Raw genomic sequence first — 20,532 nt, 5'->3', positions numbered from 1 at the left:
ATATAAAGAAGAAAGAACAGCAAACTGCTGAAATGTAAGCCTAAAAACCTCAACTAATGTCAAACATGTTGGTTAATTCTGTTTCTTTAAATTTTTTAATAAGGTTTATCTTTAAAAAGAATCACAACCCATTACCCATATTATCATGCATATTTATATGCATATTTCAACTGTTCTTTGAGCATTACACTGCAAACATTACAGGAAATGTATGTACCTTCCTATAGCTGTGGTTTGTTTGGGTGTTGTTTGTGGGCTTTTTTTTTTGGCTGGCTCAGAAGGAAACATCTGTGTTCTTAAAGTTCTTATACAACCACACTTACCAGTGAAGCCTTAGTGCGTGGAGAAAGGCAGAAAGACCTTCCATGATGAGTAGAATGGCTACTGTCAGGACAGCAAATATGGCAAAGAAGACGAAAACCCCAATGAGTCCTAACCAGCCGGTCACTTTAAAGCCTAATGAAAACAGCAACATCCAAAGAACTTCCGACAGCTCTGAACAACAAGGAAACACAAGAGAGAAAAAAGAGAAACACACTTAAATTCAGGGATACCTCGTCTTACGAACTTAATTGGTTCCGGGACGAGGTTTGTAAGATGAAAAGTTTGTAAGACGAAACAATGTTTCCCATAGGAATCAATGGAAAAGCGATTAATGCGTGCAAGCCCAAAACTCACCCCTTTTGTCAACCGAAGCGCCTGTTTTTGTGCTGCTGGGATTCCTCTGAGGCTCCCCTCCATGGGAAACCCCACCTCCGGACTTCCGTGTTTTTGTGATGCTGCAGGGGAATCCCAGCAGTGCAAAAACGGGTACTTCCCTGGCAATGGAAGTCCGGAGGTGGGGTTTCCCAGCGAAGGGAGCATCAGTGAAATTGAATCATTGCAAAAACACGGAAGTCCTCGAAACCCCACCTCCAGACTTCCATGTTTTTGCGATTTTGTTGAGGCTCCCCTCACTGGGAAACCCCATCTCCGGACTTCCGTTGCCACGGAAGCACCCGATTTTGCGCTGCTGGGATTCCCCTGCAGCATCGCAAAACACGGAAGTCCGGAGGTGGGGTTTCCCATGGAGGGGAGCCTCAGGGGAATCCCAGCAGCGCAAAAATGGGCGCTTCGCTGGCAACAGAAGTCTGGAGGCGGGGCATCCCAGTGGTGGCGGCTTGGGTTTGTAAGGTGAAAATAGTTTGGAAGAAGAGGCAAAAAAAGCTTAAACCTCGGGTTTGTATCTCGAAAAGTTTGTATGACGAGGGGTTTATAAGACGAGGTATCACTGTATTCCCTTGCATCCCAGAAGAACTTCGTGCTCAGCTGAATTCCATGAAGCTTGAAGGTCATACCTACATAGCCATTGCGAACAGAATTGGCCCAAGGAGGCTTTTTTTACTAGGTGCCAAGGTTTAAGTTTAAGGCACTCATTTCAGATCATAAAACCCACATTCTCCCCAAAAAGAATTAGGCTGATTCGGGAGTGGGTGCAAAGAGGGCCTCAAGGCACTCATTTCTCCCTTAAAATCACCAATTCCTGCAGAGAAAGATCCAAAAATCTAAGTTCTACGCACTCCAGGGCATCTTGGTCTTCTTCTGTCTGACCTAAATGACAATTATGGCAAATAGCAGGAAAACATTGACAGAAGTGATACTCCCAAAGTGTCCAACCGGGAGATACAAGATAGCAGTTATGACTAGGGGAATCACAGGCTGAATGGCATGGTCACAGAGACCATTTTACATTTTTGATCCCTCCTGTAGATGTCCCTGCACCACCTTCACCCTTCTCTATTCCAATAAAAAATTACAACGTTCTGGAAGAGCAAGGAAAGAATCCCTACAACTAGGAACACAGGATAAAACTGCTAAGAACTAAAGTGCACAAATACGAGGGTTATCCAGAAAACAAGGTTACAATGCACATAGCTCTTGCAGGGAATGTTTGCGGCGGAAGTTGGTATTACTATCCTGTAGCGGGAAGCCAGCCAAAGAGAACAAGCAGTGCCCAGTGGTCAGCAGGTCATCGACTGACATTGTGGTGAAGGTTAGAGATTAGCGTCCTCATTCTTTTCTCTATCACACAATGCTAGGACGAGGGGGCACTCCCTAAAGCTCATAGGTAAGAAAGCGAGGACAAATAAAGGGAAATATTTCTTCACCGAGAGGGTCGTTGGTTTATGGAATTCACTTCCAGAAGAGGTCATGACAGCTGTCAGCCTTGATAGCGTCAAGGCAGGATTGGATAGATTCATGGATGCTGAGTGCATCGGTGGTTATTGAAACGGATGTCCAAGTGTTGCATCTATGTTGGTTGAGGCAGGCAGGATTCCCTTGAGTACCATTTGTTGGGGGGCCAGGGAAAGGGAGGGTTTTGCCTTCTCTTTCTGCTCAAGATCCCCATGGACAATTAGTGGGCCACTGTGTGACAGAATGTTGGACTCGATGGGCTTTGGCCTGACTCAGCATGGCTCATTCACTCACTCACTCACTCACTCACTCACTCACTCACTCACTCACTCACTCACTCACTTACTTACTTATTTATCCATTCATTCATCCATTCATTCATTCATTCATTCATTCCTTCATTCAATTTTTATGCCGCCCTTCTCCTTAGACTCAGGACGGCTTTCAACATGTTAGCAACAGCACTTTTTAACAGAGCCAGCATATTGCCCCCACAATCGGGGTCCTCATTTTACCCACCTCGGAAGGATGGAAGGCTGAGTCAACCTTGAGCCGGTGATGAGATCTGAACTGCTGACCTTCAGATCTACAGTCAACTTCAGTGGCCTGCAGTACAGCACTCTGCGCCACCCCGGCTCTCTTATGTTCTTAACTATTTCTCATAGGCAAGAGGATCAGTAGCTGCAGACTTACGTGCATGGGCCAGACTAAGTGCCCATAGCCGGAGATAGGAAGCTGTATTGGAAATGCAACCCAAGCAATATTCAATGGTGTGGATCGCCTGGTGCACGCAGATGTCTCCAAAGTTGAACTGCAATAAGGGTTTTCGAAAAACAAAGAAAATAAGGTTGAATACTCCTATAGGGTTTCTTATTTCTATTGCACTGCAATAAGTGGAACTTGATTTAGATATTTTTCAATAAATCCTATTGATATCAGTCAGGTTATTCTAAAGACGAGCTACAAAAATGGTGGAAAGTCTTCAGCATAAAATGTATCAGGAAAAACTTAATGAACTCAATCTGCATAGTCTGGAGGACTATGATCGAAACATTTAAATATGTTAAAAGGTTAAACAAGGTTCAGGAGGGAAGTGTTTTTAACAGGACAGTGAGCACAAGAACAAGGGGGCACAATGAGGTTAGTTGGGGGGGAAATCAGAAGCAACGTGAGAAAATATTATTTTACTGAAAGAGTAGTAGATGCTTGGAACAAACTTCCAGCAGACGTGGTTGGTAAATCCACTGAATTTAAACATGCCTGGGATAAACATATATCCATCCTAAGATAAATACAGGAAATAGTATAAGGGCAGACTAGATGGACCATGAGGTCTTTTTCTGCCATCAATCTTCCATGTTTCTATGTTTCTAAACACCACTAGAGTAAATGGGTTCTAAAGAGCACTACATCTAGAAACTTAAATGCGTTCCACATAAATTGAAATTGAGTTCCACAGGCACCAAAACATTTTAAGCATTTCCCCCTTTCTCCTCACATACATACCATCACCAAATTATACTAAATTTGTTGAGTTATTGCCCTGTCCCTTCCTTTAAATCTTCCAACTCCTACATCTTACTTGTTCATGATCATGACCTCCATGGCCTCCAACGGTATCAACTTCTTGATTTGTTTTCTGAGAGTGGTTGGGGTCCTTGATCTCTACTTCAATATCACCAGTAGGACTTTCTGACAGATTTGATGAAGCCAACTTAAGAGAAACCAACAGAGATTGATTATCATATGCAATAATAATCCTCCGAGTTCCTATATTTTTTTCCAATACACTGGTACCTCTACTTATGAACTTAATTCATTCCGTGTCCAGGTTCTTAAGTAAAAAAAGTTTGTAAGAAGAAGCAATTTTCCCATAGGAATCAATATAAAAGCAAATAATGTGTGTGATTGGGAAAAATCACAGGGAGGGTGAAGACCCTGTTTCCTCCCAGGAGACTCCTAGAGAGGCCCCACGGAGGCTTCTCCCCGCCTTTTCCGGCCCTGTTTCCTCCCAGGAGATTCCTAGAGAGGCCCCACGGAGGCTTCTCCCCGCCTTTTCCGGCCCTGTTTCCTCCCAGGAGACTCCTAGAGAGGCCCCACGGAGGCTTCTCCCCGCCTTTTCCGGCCCTGTTTCCTCCCAGGAGATTCCTAGAGAGGCCCCACAGAGGCTTCTCCCCGCCTTTTCTGGCCCTGTTTCCTCCCAGGAGATTCCTAGAGAGGCCCCACGGAGGCTTCTCCCCGCCTTTTCCGGCCCTGTTTCCTCCCAGGAGACTCCTAGAGAGGCCCCACGGAGGCTTCTCCCCGCCTTTTCCGGCCCTGTTTCCTCCCAGGAGATTCCTAGAGAGGCCCCACAGAGGCTTCTCCCTGCCTTTTCTGGTTACAGTTTCAGAGGTTCGGGTTTGTAAGTGGAAAATGGTTCTTGAGAAGAGGCCAAAAAATCTTGAACACCCGGTTCTTATCTAGAAAAGTTCGTAAGTACAGGCGTTTGTAGGTAGAGGTACCGCTGTAATTGTACAAATCAAGAAATGAGGCTCCGTGATAACACTTATGATTTCTGCACAGGAAATCTTAATTAAACTTGCAATATTTCCAACCTGATGTGAAAAAAAGCATGCATGCACTTCCTGGAATCATGGGAAAGCTTCTTCTAGCTTCTTCTAGTCCAGGGATGTCAAACCCGCATGGTCATTTTGTTGACACCTAACTTTTCCCCCCTTTGCTAAACTGGGAGTGGTTGTAGCTAGAGTGTGATGCATCTGGCCCGCAGGCTGAGAGTTTGACACCCCTGGTCTAGCCAATGAAGACAGATTTGGGTCTATGTTTGGCAGGGCCCAGGGGAAGAGCCTTCTCTGTGGCGGCCCCGACCCTCTGGAACCAGCTCCCCCCTGGGATTAGAACTGCCCCCACCCTCCTGGCCTTTCGTAAGCTCCTTAGAACCCACCTCTGCCGTCAGGCGTGGGGGAACTGAGATAACTTCCCCAGGCCTATACTGTTTATGTATGGTGTGTTGTGTGTATGTTTTCTTAAATTATGGAGTTTTAGTCTTAATTATTAGATTTGTATTGTACACTGTTTTTCTATTACTGTTGTGAGCCGCCCTGAGTCTACGGAGAGGGGCGGCATACAAACTTAATAAATAAATAAAATAAATAATAAATAAAGGGTCTCCTGCTCAAGCAAGGTCTTGGAAAAGACCCCCAAGATTATTTCCAACTGTCTTATTCTATGTTCTAATATTACAGATACCTAGATTTCGTTTATATATAAAAGAATGATGATGGGGCTAGGGATGATAAGATCTGTACTACAGTGGAACAGTCTTCTTACAGTAGCGGTGATTCCCCACCTCTAAACTGCTAACCCACATTCTGTAAAAGACCTTGGAATACTAATATCGAATGACCTAAGTGCTAAAGCCCACTGCAACAATATCGCCAAAAAAGCATCTAGAGTTGTTAACCTGATCCTACGCAGCTTTCGCTCAGGCAATCTCACTCTACTCACAAGAGCCTACAAAACTTTTGCCACACCCATCCTAGACTATTGCTCATCTGTCTGGAACCCATACCACATCTCAGACATCAACACCCTTGAAAATGTCCAAAGATATTTCACTAGAAGAGCCCTTCACTCCTCCACTCGAAACAGAATATCCTACGAAAATAGACTAACAATCCTGGGCCTAGAAAGCCTAGAACTACGGCGCCTAAAACACGACTTGAGAATTGCCCACAAGATCATATGCTGCAATGTTCTACCAGTCAATGACGACTTCAGCTTCAACCGCAATAACACAAGAGCACGCAACAGATTCAAACTTAATACGAACCGCGCCAAACTTGACTGTAAAAAATATGATTTCAACAATCGAGTTATCGAAGCGTGGAACTCATTACCGGACTCAATTGTGTCAACCCTCTACCCCCAACATTTCTCCCTTAGACTCTCCACGATTGACCTCTCCAGGTTCCTAAGAGGCCAGTAAGGGGCGTAAATAAGTGCACTGGTGTGCCTTTCGTCCCCTGTCCAATTGTCTCTCCTTTCTTTCACTTATCTTATATATTCTCTTCCTTTCATATATCCTCTCCTCTAAGTTCACTTTCACCCTCTTTTATATTATCACATGTCTATTTTTCTTCCTATGTATCTGTGTATTGGACAAATGAATAAATAAATAAAATAAATAAAATAAAGGTTTTTAAGAAGATTGATTCTTATCTCTCACTGATTACTTATATATTCCCCCCCCCCCCATATATTGCAAAAGGTTGGCTTACATGATTCTTGGGATGCCTTCCAATTCTACAATTCAACATCTTTATGACCCTTTTACTTACCAATCTCTGAGCTTTCTGATGCTTGGCTCGAATAATAAAAGGCTGAATCAGAAGCATCCAAGGTACGGCCATCAAGGCGAAAATAACCAGGAAAGTTTGGACTTCTCGCTAGAGGGATAAAAAAGGCAGTTGATACTATCATACAGTGCTCTAAGCCAAATAACCCCAACTAATCAACCACCTATGTCTAAAGAAATAATGGCTGGCACAACGTGTGACATCTGTAAGTTTTCCATATCAAAGATTTGCGGGTTCCACCCAGTGAAGGGCTGCAAAACGTTTTACTACCACGCTGGCTTATTTTGTGGGTGTGGCTTGCTGGCCATGTGATCAGGTGGGAGTGGCTTGACAATCATGTGACCTGGGGTGGCTTAAAGGTCATGTGACTGACTTAAAGGTGACCAACTTGATGTCACTCACGTCAAGGGTTTGGGTTAGGGTGCCTGGCCTCTCCTTGCCTCAAAGAGATAAAATTTCCCTATTTACTATTACTGAACATCCAAAATATACTATTTAATTCTATGTATTTATGCCATGTGTGTACATACATATTACACACAGGCACACAAAAATATAGAAACTAGAAACATAGAAGTCTGACGGCGGAAAAAGACCTCATGGTCCATCTAGTCTGCCCTTATACTTAGGATGGATATATGTTTATCCCAGGCGTGTTTAAATTCAGTTACTGTGGATTTATCTACCAGGTCTGCTGGAAGTTTGTTCCAAGGATCTACTACTCTTTCAGTAAAATATTATTTTCTCATGTTGCTTTTGATTTTCCCCCCAACTAACTTCAGATTATCTACTATATATACATTGTCTACTATATAAACTGTATATGTATGTACACACATACACACATGAACAGCTCTTCTAAAATTATACACATTCAATCTCATTTACTGCAATAGGAAAAACATACCCAGAGCCTGGAAGGGGGGGGGGGGATCATTTTTTCCTACCGGTTCTGCGTACCTGACTGTACCCGTAGGCACCCATCACTGGTTCCATCCTTCTTTTACACCTATTAATACTTACATGAAATCCATTTCTGTTTTGCTATAATCACAGAATACGTACCGAAAACCATAAGCATATGGCTGCAGCTAATTGCATACATATTTCTTACTTGAAGTATGATTTTTTTGTAGAAAAGTATCATGATCAGATGGAGAACCTTTAACCACAACAATGTGGCTGAAATATTGAAATGTCCAGCTGGGCCTTATATCATACTTGCATGCAAAAATGGCTTCTACAGTACATGGTATGTGAGTTGCACTAAGCTATCATGGTTTGTTCAACAAGCTTCAGAAGCAGAGAAAAGATATTACAGTAGGGTTACCACAAGTGGGATGCAAAAATCTGGATAGTCATTAGATGGCAGCAAAAAAAACCCACCCCACATACAGAACAGTAACTCTTTGCTGCCATCAAGTGAAGGTTTGGTAGGGAAGGTTTGCCTATTTGCCGATGACTCTAAAGTGTGCAATAGGGTTGATATTCCTGGAGGCGTCTGTAATATGGTAAATGATTTAGCTTTACTAGATAAATGGTCAAAGCAATGGAAACTTCAGTTTAATGTTTCCAAATGTAAAATAATGCACTTGGGGAAAAGGAATCCTCAATCTGAGTATTGTATTGGCAGTTGTGTGTTAGCAAATACTTCAGAAGAAAAGGATTTAGGGGTAGTGATTTCTGACAGTCTCAAAATGGGTGAGCAGTGCAGTCAGGCGGTAGGGAAAGCAAGTAGGATGCTTGGCTGCATAGCTAGAGGTATAACAAGCAGGAAGAGGGAGATTATGATCCCGCTATATAGAGCGCTGGTGAGAGCAACATTTGGAATACTGTGTTCAGTTCTGGAGACCTCACCTACAAAAAGATATTGACAAAATTGAACGGGTCCAAAGACGGGCTATAAGAATGGTGGAAGGTCTTAAGCATAAAACGTATCAGGAAAGACTTAATGAACTCAATCTGTATAGTCTGGAGGACAGAAGGAAAAGGGGGGACATGATCGAAACATTTAAATATGTTAAAGGGTTAAATAAGGTCCAGGAGGGAAGTGTTTTTAATAGGAAAGTGAACACAAGAACAAGGGGACACAATCTGAAGTTAGTTGGGGGAAAGATCAAAAGCAACATGAGAAAATATTATTTTACTGAAAGAGTAGTAGATCCTTGGAACAAACTTCCAGCAGACGTGGTAGATAAATCCACAGTAACTGAATTTAAACATGCCTGGGATAAACATATATCCATCCTAAGATAAAATACAGAAAATAGTATAAGGGCAGACTAGATGGACCAGGAGGTCTTTTTCTGCCGTCAGACTTCTATGTTTCTATGTTTGGAAACCTAACTATACTATCTTAAATTATGACTTTTCCAATGAGTCTACTTGCATGTAACTGACTGAGGTCAAGAGTTAACTCAGCTTGGGCAGAATGAGAAAGATTTCTCAAGTCAGCCTCTGCCTGAAAGAATAAATTAATCATCTATAAGGAGTCACAGTATATGTTTTAAATAGTAATTGGGCACAGGGGTTAGGAATGAGGGTTCTACAAAAATTAAGCCACTGGTTGTGTGATTGAAATGCTGCCTTTTTAATAATATGTTGCACAGCACGCGTAAACAAGGGGCAGGGATTTTATTTATGCAGTTGCGGAGTCCATCTTGATTTTTGAACCTTTCCCATGAATACCACAGAGCCAAATAAAATTATTTCCCTTCCAATTTGACATTCCCAGCTGGAAGTGAACAGATACGATACTGAGTTTGCTTCAAGAGAATGCAAGATGGTTAGACAAAGATAGCAAGCTCATTGCAATATTGCCCTTGAGTAAGTAAACAACCCAATTCATCATTTGCGTTTGAAAATACGTGCTGTCTTACTAATTTTTTCCCCCTCTCTCTCTTTCTCTGCATTGCAAATTCTATATCGTGGCCTAAATCCTTCAGTTTGAGTGGTGTTTTTGAGGCAGGCTATTTGATCACCATTCTCTAAACAAATCACTTTACACGTTCTGCGTATTCAAAACTTATTAGATCTGAATATCTATTTTTTTTTAACAAACATAATTAATGGTCCAAATAATCCAGGCTGCAGGTAGGTGGAGGATTATATACCAGCTGCCCAGTTTTGTAGCCAGTTTATGACCTGCTTAGCCAACCATTTTGCTACTGATTCCAAAGCCAGCTAAATATTAAATAATTAAATAATTATTTAATTAAATAAAATTAAATCATTAAATAAATAAATAAATAATATTATCATTGATATGTTCTATTCCTATAACTTTTCTTCTATTCTTTCTTCGATATATTTTACTATGAGTATATCCTCTATAACCTTCATCATGTATTTTACTATATTCATTTATTTTTAACAAACATAATTAATGGTCCAAATAATCCAGGTTGCAGGTAGGTGGAGGATTATATACCAGCTGCCCAGTTTTGTAGCCAGTTTATGACCTGCTTAGCCAATCATTCTGCTACTGATTCCAAAGCCAGCTAAATAATAAATAATGAAATAATTATTTAATTAAATAAAATTAAATCATTAAATAAATAAATAAATAAATAATATTATCATTGATATGTTCTATTCCTATAACTTTTCTTCTATTCTTTCTTCGATATATTTTACTATGAGTATATCCTCTATAACCTTCATCATGTATTTTACTATATTCATTTATTTTTAACAAACATAATTAATGGTCCAAATAATCCAGGCTGCAGGTAGGTGGAGGATTATATACCAGCTGCCCAGTTTTGTAGCCAATCATTCTGCTACTGATTCCAAAGCCAGCTAAATAATGTATACCTACTAAAACCCTCATTGTATATTGGACAAAATCAATCAATCAATATGAGTTTTTATAATAATGTTTCTCTGAGTCTGGCTTCCTATAAAACATAATGCTTTAAACTATAAAATATTTTGTTGTGTTTGATTTTGCCCAATCTGTGAATGCAGACTTTATACTTCTTTCTCAGTGCATTATATAAAGATTATCAAATTCCAGTTAGTTTCAGAGTAAGCTAGAACTCGATTTGTTTGGCATTACGTGTTATGGGAATCCAGATATTTGTTCCACTTATTCTTTTAACAAATTTGGTAGAGATGGTCATCTTAACAAACTTGCAGAGATGCCCGTCTGAACAAATAACTCAAAGCCACTAACAATAAATATAGATAAAAATACATTTTTGAAAACTACAGTGAAATTGCAGCAATTGAAAAATGGTTGAGCCACCTCACGTCTACTTGACAACGCAAAACTTGATATTCATGCTGGGTTGTACTATATAACAGGGATGTCAAATTCACTTCATCACAGTGACGTCATATGACATATCGGGATTCCCCTCCCCCCTTTGCTAAACCAGGCGTGGGTGTGGGCAGTATATGACACATCTGGCCCGTGGGCCAGGAATTTTGGCCCACGGGCCAGATGTAGGTGGGTCTTTCGCAAATTACTCAAGACCCACCTATATCGCCAGGCATGGGGAATTAAGACATCTCCCCCAGGCTTTTATATTTTATATTTGGTATGTGCTGTATGGTTTTTAATTGTTGGGGTTTTATATATCTTTTTATTATTAGATTTGTTCTATTACTATACTGCTTTTTATTACTGTTGTGAGCCGCCCCGAGTCTTCGGAGAGGGGTGGCATACAAATCTAATAAATTATTATTATTATTATTATTATTATTATTATTATTATTATTATTATTATTATTATTAATTTGACAGCTCTGCTATATAATATGCCAAGGACCAACTTGATATGCGGTCCCAGGAATATATCTACACACTTGAATTAGTATCTATATCACTATTGCAATATATGATAGTGAATGCTTATCTGCAGCACTGTCTAATATCAAACTACCATAACACCAAAATGACAGCATATGGACAACAGGATCATCACACAGTTGTTGCCATTATGTGCTTGTGTCCAGACATGTAATGCAAAACGTTCGTAAGCCTAAAAATTTTCAAATTTCAAAATACAAGATGTATTTGTAATAATTCCAAACTGAGAGATGTCATATTAATTACTATGTTAGGATTAACTGAACAGAAATATGATCCAAAATATTGTTTAGAGATGCCACCATTTGATAGCCTGTCTCTGTAAAGAAAACTGAGACTGAATCTCTTTGAGTTTAAATCAGTTAACTTCAGAATTTGCGGCTATCACAATACAAGGTTGCTTCTCAGGGAAAACATACTGTAGATTAACAGAAGCTGCCATTTTAAAAAGAAATATTTTCTTCTCCATATGTATAGGTGTTATGTTCGTTTAAAGAAATAAAGAGAAATTCACTGATTGGTTAAGACGCGGCTAGTTTTAGGTTGCCGCCAAAAATAAACGGTTGTCAGAGAAGTTCCCGCGCTTAAGAAAAAGTATAAATAGGGCAACGGATTAGCCGTTGCCCTTGTTGGGAGTTAACTGTTGAGAGGACCAGTTGGATGTTATGCCTTCCAAAATAAATATGTTTGAACAGTAAGAGTCTCCGGTGCAGTGATTTAACAATGGCGACAAGGATGGGGTATGCCTCAATTTACAACAGTTCATTTAGTGACCATTCAAAATTACAATGGCACTGAAAAAAGTGGCCTATGATCATTTTTCACGGTTACAACCTTTTTAGTATCCCCATTCCCCAGGGTCATAAAATCAAAATTCAGATCCTTGGCAAATGGTTCATACTATGACCATTGCTGTGTCGCAAGGTCACAGTCAATGGGGAAGCCAGATTCACTTAACAACTGGATTACTAACTTATCAACTGCACTGAATCTGCTGCATGAATCCCAGCGGCCAATTAGGTCACACAGAGTCAACCTTCTCCGGGTTCCGTCGACTAAACGTTGTCTGGCGGGACCTAGGGGAAGAGCCTTCCCTGTGGTGGCCCCGGCCTTCTGGAATCAACTCCCCTCTGAGATTCGAATTGCCCCCACCCTCCTTGCCTTCCGTAAGATGTTGAAGACCCATCTATACCGCCAAGCATGGGGGGATTGATTTTTCCCCTTACCTTTCCTGACTCAACATATGAGATTGGTACGATTGTTTTAGAATTGTTTTTTAATATAGTTTATATTGGATTTGTATTTCATTGTATCTATTGTTGTTGTGAGCCGCTCTGAGTTCTCGGAGAGGGGCGGCATACAAATCTAATTAATAATAATAATAATAATAATAATAATTATTATTATTATTATTATTATTATTATTATTATTAATCTAACAATTGTGTCAAGAAAAGTTGTAATGGGGGCAAAACTAACTTAACAAATATCTAACTTAGCAATAGGAATTTTGGGCTCAATTATGTTCAGGACTACCTGTATAATAAATTTGCTCTCTGGTTGACTGAAATGCACTTCCTTGAGAAAAAGAAGAGATTATATCCCCAAACCATCCACTTTTAAATAGGTGTGCTGAAATGAGAAGGACTGAATCATAACTAACAGGTGCATGATAGATTTCATTTGACACTCTTAGTTGTAAATGAAACATTTATACCTGATGTCCCAAAGGTGGTTTTTTCAAGAGAGAACTGGACTTTCTGGTTTTTCGTCTTCTTCTACTCATCCAAGAGCTGAAGAAGCTTCTTGGATGAGAAGCTAAACGTCTTTAATGAAAAACTAGAAAGTCCAGTTGCCTCTTGAAAAAAAGCACCTTTGGGACAACCATGATCTAAGACTGAGAATCTCCATAGACATTTATACCTGGTGCTTGTATAAAGGAGGATTTGTTGCATCGTTGTAGCTAAACATAAACATATTAATAAAGTGAATGAGGATGCTTGGAGCCTCCTGGACATTATGCACATTAAATTGGCACCACTTGAAAATAATCATGAAGACAAGGTAACCAAATAGGGAGATTATGAAGATCATCTGTGGAATGAACTGCAGGACAATGTTGACTGTTTGCTTGAAGTAACTAGACAAATAATGAAACAAGAGAAAGCATTACTGGGGTGTATATAAATATCCATTACTTAGTATAATCTCGGGGGGGACGGGGACACCCAACCCAAGAATCATAACATAAGGACACAAAGCCAAACCATTTTTTATATATGTCCCAATTTCAGAAAACTACAGATAGAAAGATTTGGCATTCTCCAGCATGCAGGAACAGTGGGTGAAATGGACAAACTTGCCATGATGGACAAATATATTTCTTTGATTAGAGAAGAAGAATATAGGAAGATATATTAAAAAAAACAAGTCTAAAAGGAAGAATAGGGAAACATAAAGATTAGTATGTGGAAGATTAAGGGAAATCAATCCCTCTGACATCTAGATGGAGTGGATTGGGACAGATGCAGTAGGATATCATCCAAATATACTGCTCAAAAAAATAAAGGGGACGCTCAAAAGAACACATCCTAGATCTGAATGAATGAAATATTCTCATTGAATGCTTTGTTCTGTACAAAGTTGAATGTGCACAACATCATGTGAAATTGATTGTCAATCAGTGTTGCTTCCTAAGTGGACAGCTTGATTTCACAGAAGTTTGATTTACTTGGAGTTATACTGTGTTGTTTAAGTGTTCCCTTTATTTTTTTTGAGCAGTGTATTTGCTGTGCCTGTAAAGTCACTAATACTTACACATAATTGAAGAGACTAAGTACCACTCCAAAAACCATTTGTACAATTCCCATGATGATAGACATTTTCATTTTGTATGAGTTTAAGAAAGTCAGCTTATTGAGGGCAATATTCCAGATCTGAAAGAAATAAAGAAAGCAAAGAATAAAAGACATCTTAAAACTTGCTTTCTTGGTACCATTGGGAAAAGACAGGGACAAAGGAGACGGAAGATCACCTGTTAGGGTGAAGAAATGGAACCTAATTTACTTGTACAGTAGTACCCCTAGATACGAGCATAATTCGTTCCATAAGGGAGCTTGTATCTCGAGGCAACTCGTATTCTGGAACAAATAACTTTTCCCCCTTCTGAGATAACCAAAAGCAAGGATTCTAACCAAAAGCAAGGATTCTTGCGCCACCTAGTGGACGCTTGGCTCATATCCCGAATTTCAGCTCAGGAGTAGAACAGAAATGTCTCTCCCCTCCTAGCTCATATCTGGAAATACTCGCATGTAGAGCAGCTCGTATCTAGAGGTACTACTGTATAGTACAATTGTTATAAGTAGGGGTGAAATGCTCCCAGTTCACTCATTCCTGTTGGTCTTTAGAGAGCCAGTCGTGACGGGAGTGTGAGGCTCCGCCCACCTATCTGGATGCCGCCAATTGGGTTCTTTACCCTCTGCGCATGTATAAAACATTCTGGGCATGCACAGAGGGTAAAAGAACCCAAATGGTGGCATCCGGGCAGTTAGGCGGAGTCTCATACTCCCTTCATGACCGGTTCTCCAACAACCAACAGGCATGAGTGAACCGGGAGCATTTCACCCCTGGTTATAAGTTTATTTTAAAAGAAAATATATTAAATCTTTGGTTTTTGTATTATTTATAATAATACAGTCCTATTTGGAGAAAAATTCATCTCACCCCACCCCCAAAAAAATCAGTGAAGCTTTTCCAGGAATGCTATACTGTGGGCTACAAACATGAAGTTGTGTATATTCTCCATGGAGAAAAACAGCAAGTTAGGAGTAAGTCGTATGAGTCTGAGAATATCATTTTTAGGGGATAATGATCTTGCCATTTGTACCCTTAGCCAATCAATTCTACTTAAACAAAAATGCATCTCCACCAATGTTCAGAAATTCTTGTTGAGGATAATAATAAAATAAATAAAAAATAAAAAAAATAAAAAATAAATAAATAAAAAATAAATAAATAAAATAAATAAATAAAATAAAAAAAATAAATAAATAAATAAAATAAATAAAATAAATAAAATAAATAAAATAAATAAAATAAATAAAATAAATAAAATAAATAAAATAAATAAAATAAATAAAATAAATAAAATAAATAAAATAAATAAAATAAATAAAATAAATAAAATAATAATAAATAAAATAATAATAAAATAAAATAAATAAAATAAAATAAGTAAAATAACAACAACAACAACAAAATAATAATAATAATAAGTTGCTATTCAAAGTTTAAAATAAAATAATAGACTTTCTGGTTCTTCCAGAATGTATTCACATATTCACAAAATATGGGATTACATATTCACAAAATATGGGATCACATATTCACAAAATATGGGATGGGAAGAGATTTGTGCATGAGGTATTGCTGAAATATTTTTATTTTATGATACGTATTTTATGTCTTCTTAAGAATAATAATTTAATAATAATAATTTATTAGATTTGTATGCCGCCCCTCTCCGAAGACTCGGGGCGGCTCACAACAATGATAAAAACAATATTATAGTGGCACAAATCTAATATTAAAAGAAATAACTAAAACCCTTTCATATCAAGAGCCGGGGTGGCGCAGCAGGTAGAGTGCTGTACTGCAGGCCACTGAAGCTGACTTGTAGATCTGAAGGTCAGCGGTTCAAATCTCATCACCGGCTCAAGGTTGACTCAGCCTTCCATCCTTCCGAGGTGGGTAAAATGAGGACCCGGATTATGGGGGCAATATGCTGGCTCTGTTAAAAAAAGTGCTATTGCTAACATGTTGTAAGCCGCCCTGAGTCTAAGGAGAAGGGCAGCATAAAAATTGAATAAATAAAATAAAATAAATAAAATATTAAAACCAGACAATACATACATACCAAATATAAATTATAAGGAGCCTGGGGGAAAGATGTCTCAAATCCCCCATGCCCATCCCCCATAATAATAATAATAATAATAATAATAATAATAATAATAATAATAATAATCGTATAATCCATTTGGAAGATGAATAGGCATTAATGCTGCCATCTGCAGGCCAGCTACACTGATCACCTGTTACTGTCTGTCTCTTTAATTTCTCTCCTCCTCCCACCCCGCTCCCTTCCCTCTTCCTCTTTCAGGGTCTTTTCCCACTCTTAAAAATTATGGAGGAGGACCCCAAAAAGAGGCTTTGTTGTATGGGTTATATCTATCAATATCTACCACATTAAAAATTAAAATTGAAGCATTCACTGCTACTACCACTAATGAAGGTTTGATGGGGCTTTAATATCGTATTATTTTTCAGTATAGGCTGGTAAATAATTTTGATTTAACATACTCTTGAGAGGGGCTTGGGGCATCCCAAGGTCCTATGATTACATTTTAAGAATCACCCTCTTATAGCCTTTTGTCTTTTTCCATAATCAGGGATACCAATACAGTAGTACCCCTAGATACGAGCATAATTCGTTCCATAAGGGAGCTTGTATCTCGAGGCAACTCGTATCTGGAACAAGTTGTTTTCCCCCTCCGAGATAACCAAAAGCAAGGATTCTTGCGCCACCTAGTGGACGCTCGGCTCATATCCCAAATTTGAGCTCAGGAATAGAACAGAAATGTCTCTCCCCTCGTGGCTCGTATCTTGAAATACTCGCATGTAGAGCAGCTCGTATCTAGAGGTACTACTGTATCAGAAATTCTAGCTAGGGAAGCCGGAAGAGAAACACTAAATATTTCCAGTATTGTAAGGACTAAGTCTCCTGACCTTTGTACCTTAATTTCGATATTTTTTTTTGCATACTTTTTTTCAGATACCTTCAATAAGGCATGTATATTGAGTTTTGGGAAGAATGACATGAGGTTAAAAAAAAAGTTACATTTTTGTTCCATTTTTTCAAAAAAAGTGTCAATACACAAAGCATTTCCCTACATTGTTTGTAGCAATGTAAAGAAAAGACAGTGAAGGCTCTTAAAAACCTTTTGAGGAGCCCTGTCTTTGCCAACTTCTTCCTTTGAAATTGGAGTCCCAACCATTCATCCCCAATCTCTCTCTTCCTATTAGAAACATAGAAACATAGAAGAGTGACGGCAGAAAAAGACCTCATGGTCCATCTAGTCTGCCCTTATACTATTTCCTGTATTTTATCTTACAATGGATATATGTTTATCCCAGGCATGTTTAAATTCAGTTACTGTGGGTTTACCAACCACGTCTGCTGGAAGTTTGTTCCAAGGATCTACTACTCTTTCAGTAAAATAATATTTTCTCATGTTGCCTTTGATCATTCCCCCAACTAACTTCAGATTGTGTCCCCTTGTTCTTGTGTTCACTTTCCTATTAAAAACACTTCCCTCCTGAACCTTATTTAACCCTTTAACATATTTAAATGTTTCGATCATGTTCCCCCTTTTCCTTCTGTCCTCCAGACTATACAGATTGAGTTCATTAAGTCCTGATACGTTTTATAGTTAAGACCTTGCACCATTCTTGTAGCCTGTCTTTGGACCCGTTCAATTTTGTCAATATCTTTTTGTAGGTGAGGTCTCCAGAACTGAACACAGTATTCCAAATGTGGTCTCACCAGCGCTCTATATAAGGGGATCACAATCTCCCTCTTCCTGCTTGTTATACCTCTAGCTATGCAGCCAATCATCCTACTAGCTTTTCCTACCACCCGACCACACTGCTCACCCACTATTAATTGACAAATAATTATTTCTAATTACCGGATCAATTCCAAAAGGGTAGGGGTTTCCAGAATATACACCTTTTGTTTTTGGATCTAACTGTAAAACAGCATTGTCATGAACAATTTCCTCCCTGTGGATGAACAGAAAAATGTTAAATAATTAGGTTGTCATTGAGATGTGATCATCTTTTCTCACAATGAGTAACATAAAAAAACCAACGTAAACACACTGATGCCCAAAACATTGGCTGTGCAGTTTCTATGTGGACAGCTCAGATTACGTGTGACTTTTTGTACTTAACAGCTTATATAATTTGTGTACATTCTTTCATCTCCTATATTGAATCAATTTGCTGTTTCATCAATAGGCCCAAAGTCACTCTTCACCTCTTCATTATTATCTATTACTGTATAAACTAAATATCCTACCGTATATACTCGACTATAAGCCGAGTTTTTCAGACCAAAAAATGGGCTGAAAAACCCGACCTCGGCTTATACTCGGGTCACTGAGGAGTTACCACAAGAGGGCGCCCTGCTGGAGCCCGGCAGGCATTGCTTCAAAAACGGAGCCGCCGGAAGAACTGGAGCCGGGTGAGACATTGATAGAAATGGCGGTGGGGCGGGGCCCTGCAGCTCGTCTCTCTCACTTCCTCACTTTCTTTCTTTCTTTTTAAAATATTTAAATACCGATAAATAAATATGCTGTCGGCTGCTTCCTCTTCTCCTCTTTTGTTTTCTCTTGTCAGTTGCGGTCGTGGAGGAAAAGGAGGAAAGGAAAGAGGCAAGGCTTCTTTTTTCTTTCCTCTTCCTCCGTTTCCTTCGCAGCTGCAGCTGCCATCCCAAGTGGATCTCTTTAGCAAATCTGCTTTCCCGAACAACACATGGGGCAATAAAGGGAGACGGAGGATCAGGGGTGGGAGGGAGATCCAGCCAGCGAGCCAGCCAGCAAGCTAAGGGGGGGGGACAGCATGAGCTCTCTCCAGGCTTTAGGAGCCCCCAGCCGGAGAGAGAAGCAGATTTGCTAAAGATATCCCCTTGGCACGGTAGCAGGGAAAGAAGGAGGAGGAGGACAGCCTCTTTCCTCCCGCCCCAGTGCTGTGGGCTATTCTGGCTCTCCTCCTACTTTCCCTGCTGCCCTCCCAAGTGGATCTCTTTAGCAAATCTGCTTCCCCCGAACAACACATGGGGCAATAAAGGGAGACGGAGGAGGGAGGATCAGGGTGGGAGGGAGATCCAGCCAGCGAGCCAGCCAGCAAGCTAAAGGGGGGGGGGGACGGCATGAACTCTCTCCAGGCTTCTAAAAACATGTCAAGTTTAAAGATCCCTGGGTTAGGCTTAAAAATGCAAGAGTCTTCAAACCTGGAAAGATTAGGGCTTGTGGACTTCAACTCCTACTCCTGAAGTAGCATGGCTGGGGCAGGAATTCTGGGAGTTGAAGTCCACTAGTCTTAAAACTGACAAGTTTTAAGAGCCCTGGGTTAGGGTTAAAAATGCAAGAGTCTTCAAACCTGGAAAGATTAGGGCTTGTGGACTTCAACTCCTACTCCTGAAGTAGCATGGCTGGGGCAGGAATTCTGGGAGTTGAAGTCCACTAGTCTTAAAACTGTCAAGTTTAAAGAGCCCTGGGTTAGGGTTAAAATGCAAGAGTCTTCAAACCTGGAAAGATTAGGGCTTGTGGACTTCAACTCCTACTCCTGGAGTAGCATGGCTGGGGCAGGAATTCTGGGAGTTGAAGTTTAGAATTAGGTCAGGAAAAAATATTTTATAGCCATGAGTTTTCTGAATCAAACTAAGGGAAGTTTCTAGTAACTACTGTTTCCTGTTTGCTTTTAATCATAGTCAGCTGCTGATTAAAGACCTTTATGAAATATGAAACGTTGCGCTAGAGATGATTAGGGATAAATTCAGAAAGAGATTGTGAAACAAAAGAGCAAACTGAGCATACAGCTGCTATGTTCTGCAATGATCGAGCATTGTCTACCACTTACGTCCATACACGGTTGTTGTACATGGGATTGACATTCCAGGAAGATCCAAATATGTTGAATGATTTGGAGAAGCAATCGTTGTAAATAAAGCCAGTGTAAATGGAGAAGATACTCATAAGAAGGATCAAGTAGCGTCCACTGAAAAAGATGTTCCAAATCTGCACAGCAATGTTATATATAATCAAGGGATGATTAAGAACAAAGTTTACTAAAGCCTCATTTATGGCGCCCTTTTAAGTAAATCGCTCCAAACTAGGCTGCAGAAAATACGATTTCAGCAATAGAGTTGTCAACGCCTGGAATTCACTACTGGACTCTGTTGTTTCCTCCCCCAAATCCCAAAATCTTCAACCTTACATTATCTACAATCAACCTCTCCCCTTTTCTCAGAAGTCTGTAAGGGGCGTGCATAAGTGCACCTTTGTGCCTACCATTCCTGTCCTACTGTTTTTTAATCCTTTCTATCACTACTTTCTACTTATG

The 20,532-nt window shown here is 39.8% G+C and overlaps 1 protein-coding gene across 1 annotated transcript in view; it reads right to left on the bottom strand.

Moving 5' to 3' along the window:
* The window catches only part of ATP6V0A4 (ATPase H+ transporting V0 subunit a4), a 60,015-nt gene that overhangs the window by 2,920 nt on the left and 36,563 nt on the right, over window positions 1–20,532 (bottom strand). Inside the window, exons 14-21 of the mRNA XM_070756312.1 lie at window positions 20,050–20,207; window positions 18,096–18,189; window positions 14,164–14,282; window positions 13,270–13,486; window positions 6,513–6,620; window positions 3,758–3,889; window positions 2,869–2,986; window positions 324–495 (exon numbers count right to left, since the gene is read on the bottom strand). Of these exons, the coding sequence (XP_070612413.1) occupies window positions 324–495; window positions 2,869–2,986; window positions 3,758–3,889; window positions 6,513–6,620; window positions 13,270–13,486; window positions 14,164–14,282; window positions 18,096–18,189; window positions 20,050–20,207 (1,118 nt within the window). The remainder of the gene's footprint in view (window positions 1–323; window positions 496–2,868; window positions 2,987–3,757; window positions 3,890–6,512; window positions 6,621–13,269; window positions 13,487–14,163; window positions 14,283–18,095; window positions 18,190–20,049; window positions 20,208–20,532) is intronic.

This window comes from Erythrolamprus reginae, chromosome 6 (genome assembly GCF_031021105.1).
Source record: "Erythrolamprus reginae isolate rEryReg1 chromosome 6, rEryReg1.hap1, whole genome shotgun sequence".
Classification (NCBI taxonomy): Eukaryota; Metazoa; Chordata; class Lepidosauria; order Squamata; family Dipsadidae; genus Erythrolamprus; species Erythrolamprus reginae.
The sequence above is the reverse complement of the archived record's forward strand: the minus strand, read 5'-3'. Positions and strand labels throughout refer to the sequence as shown.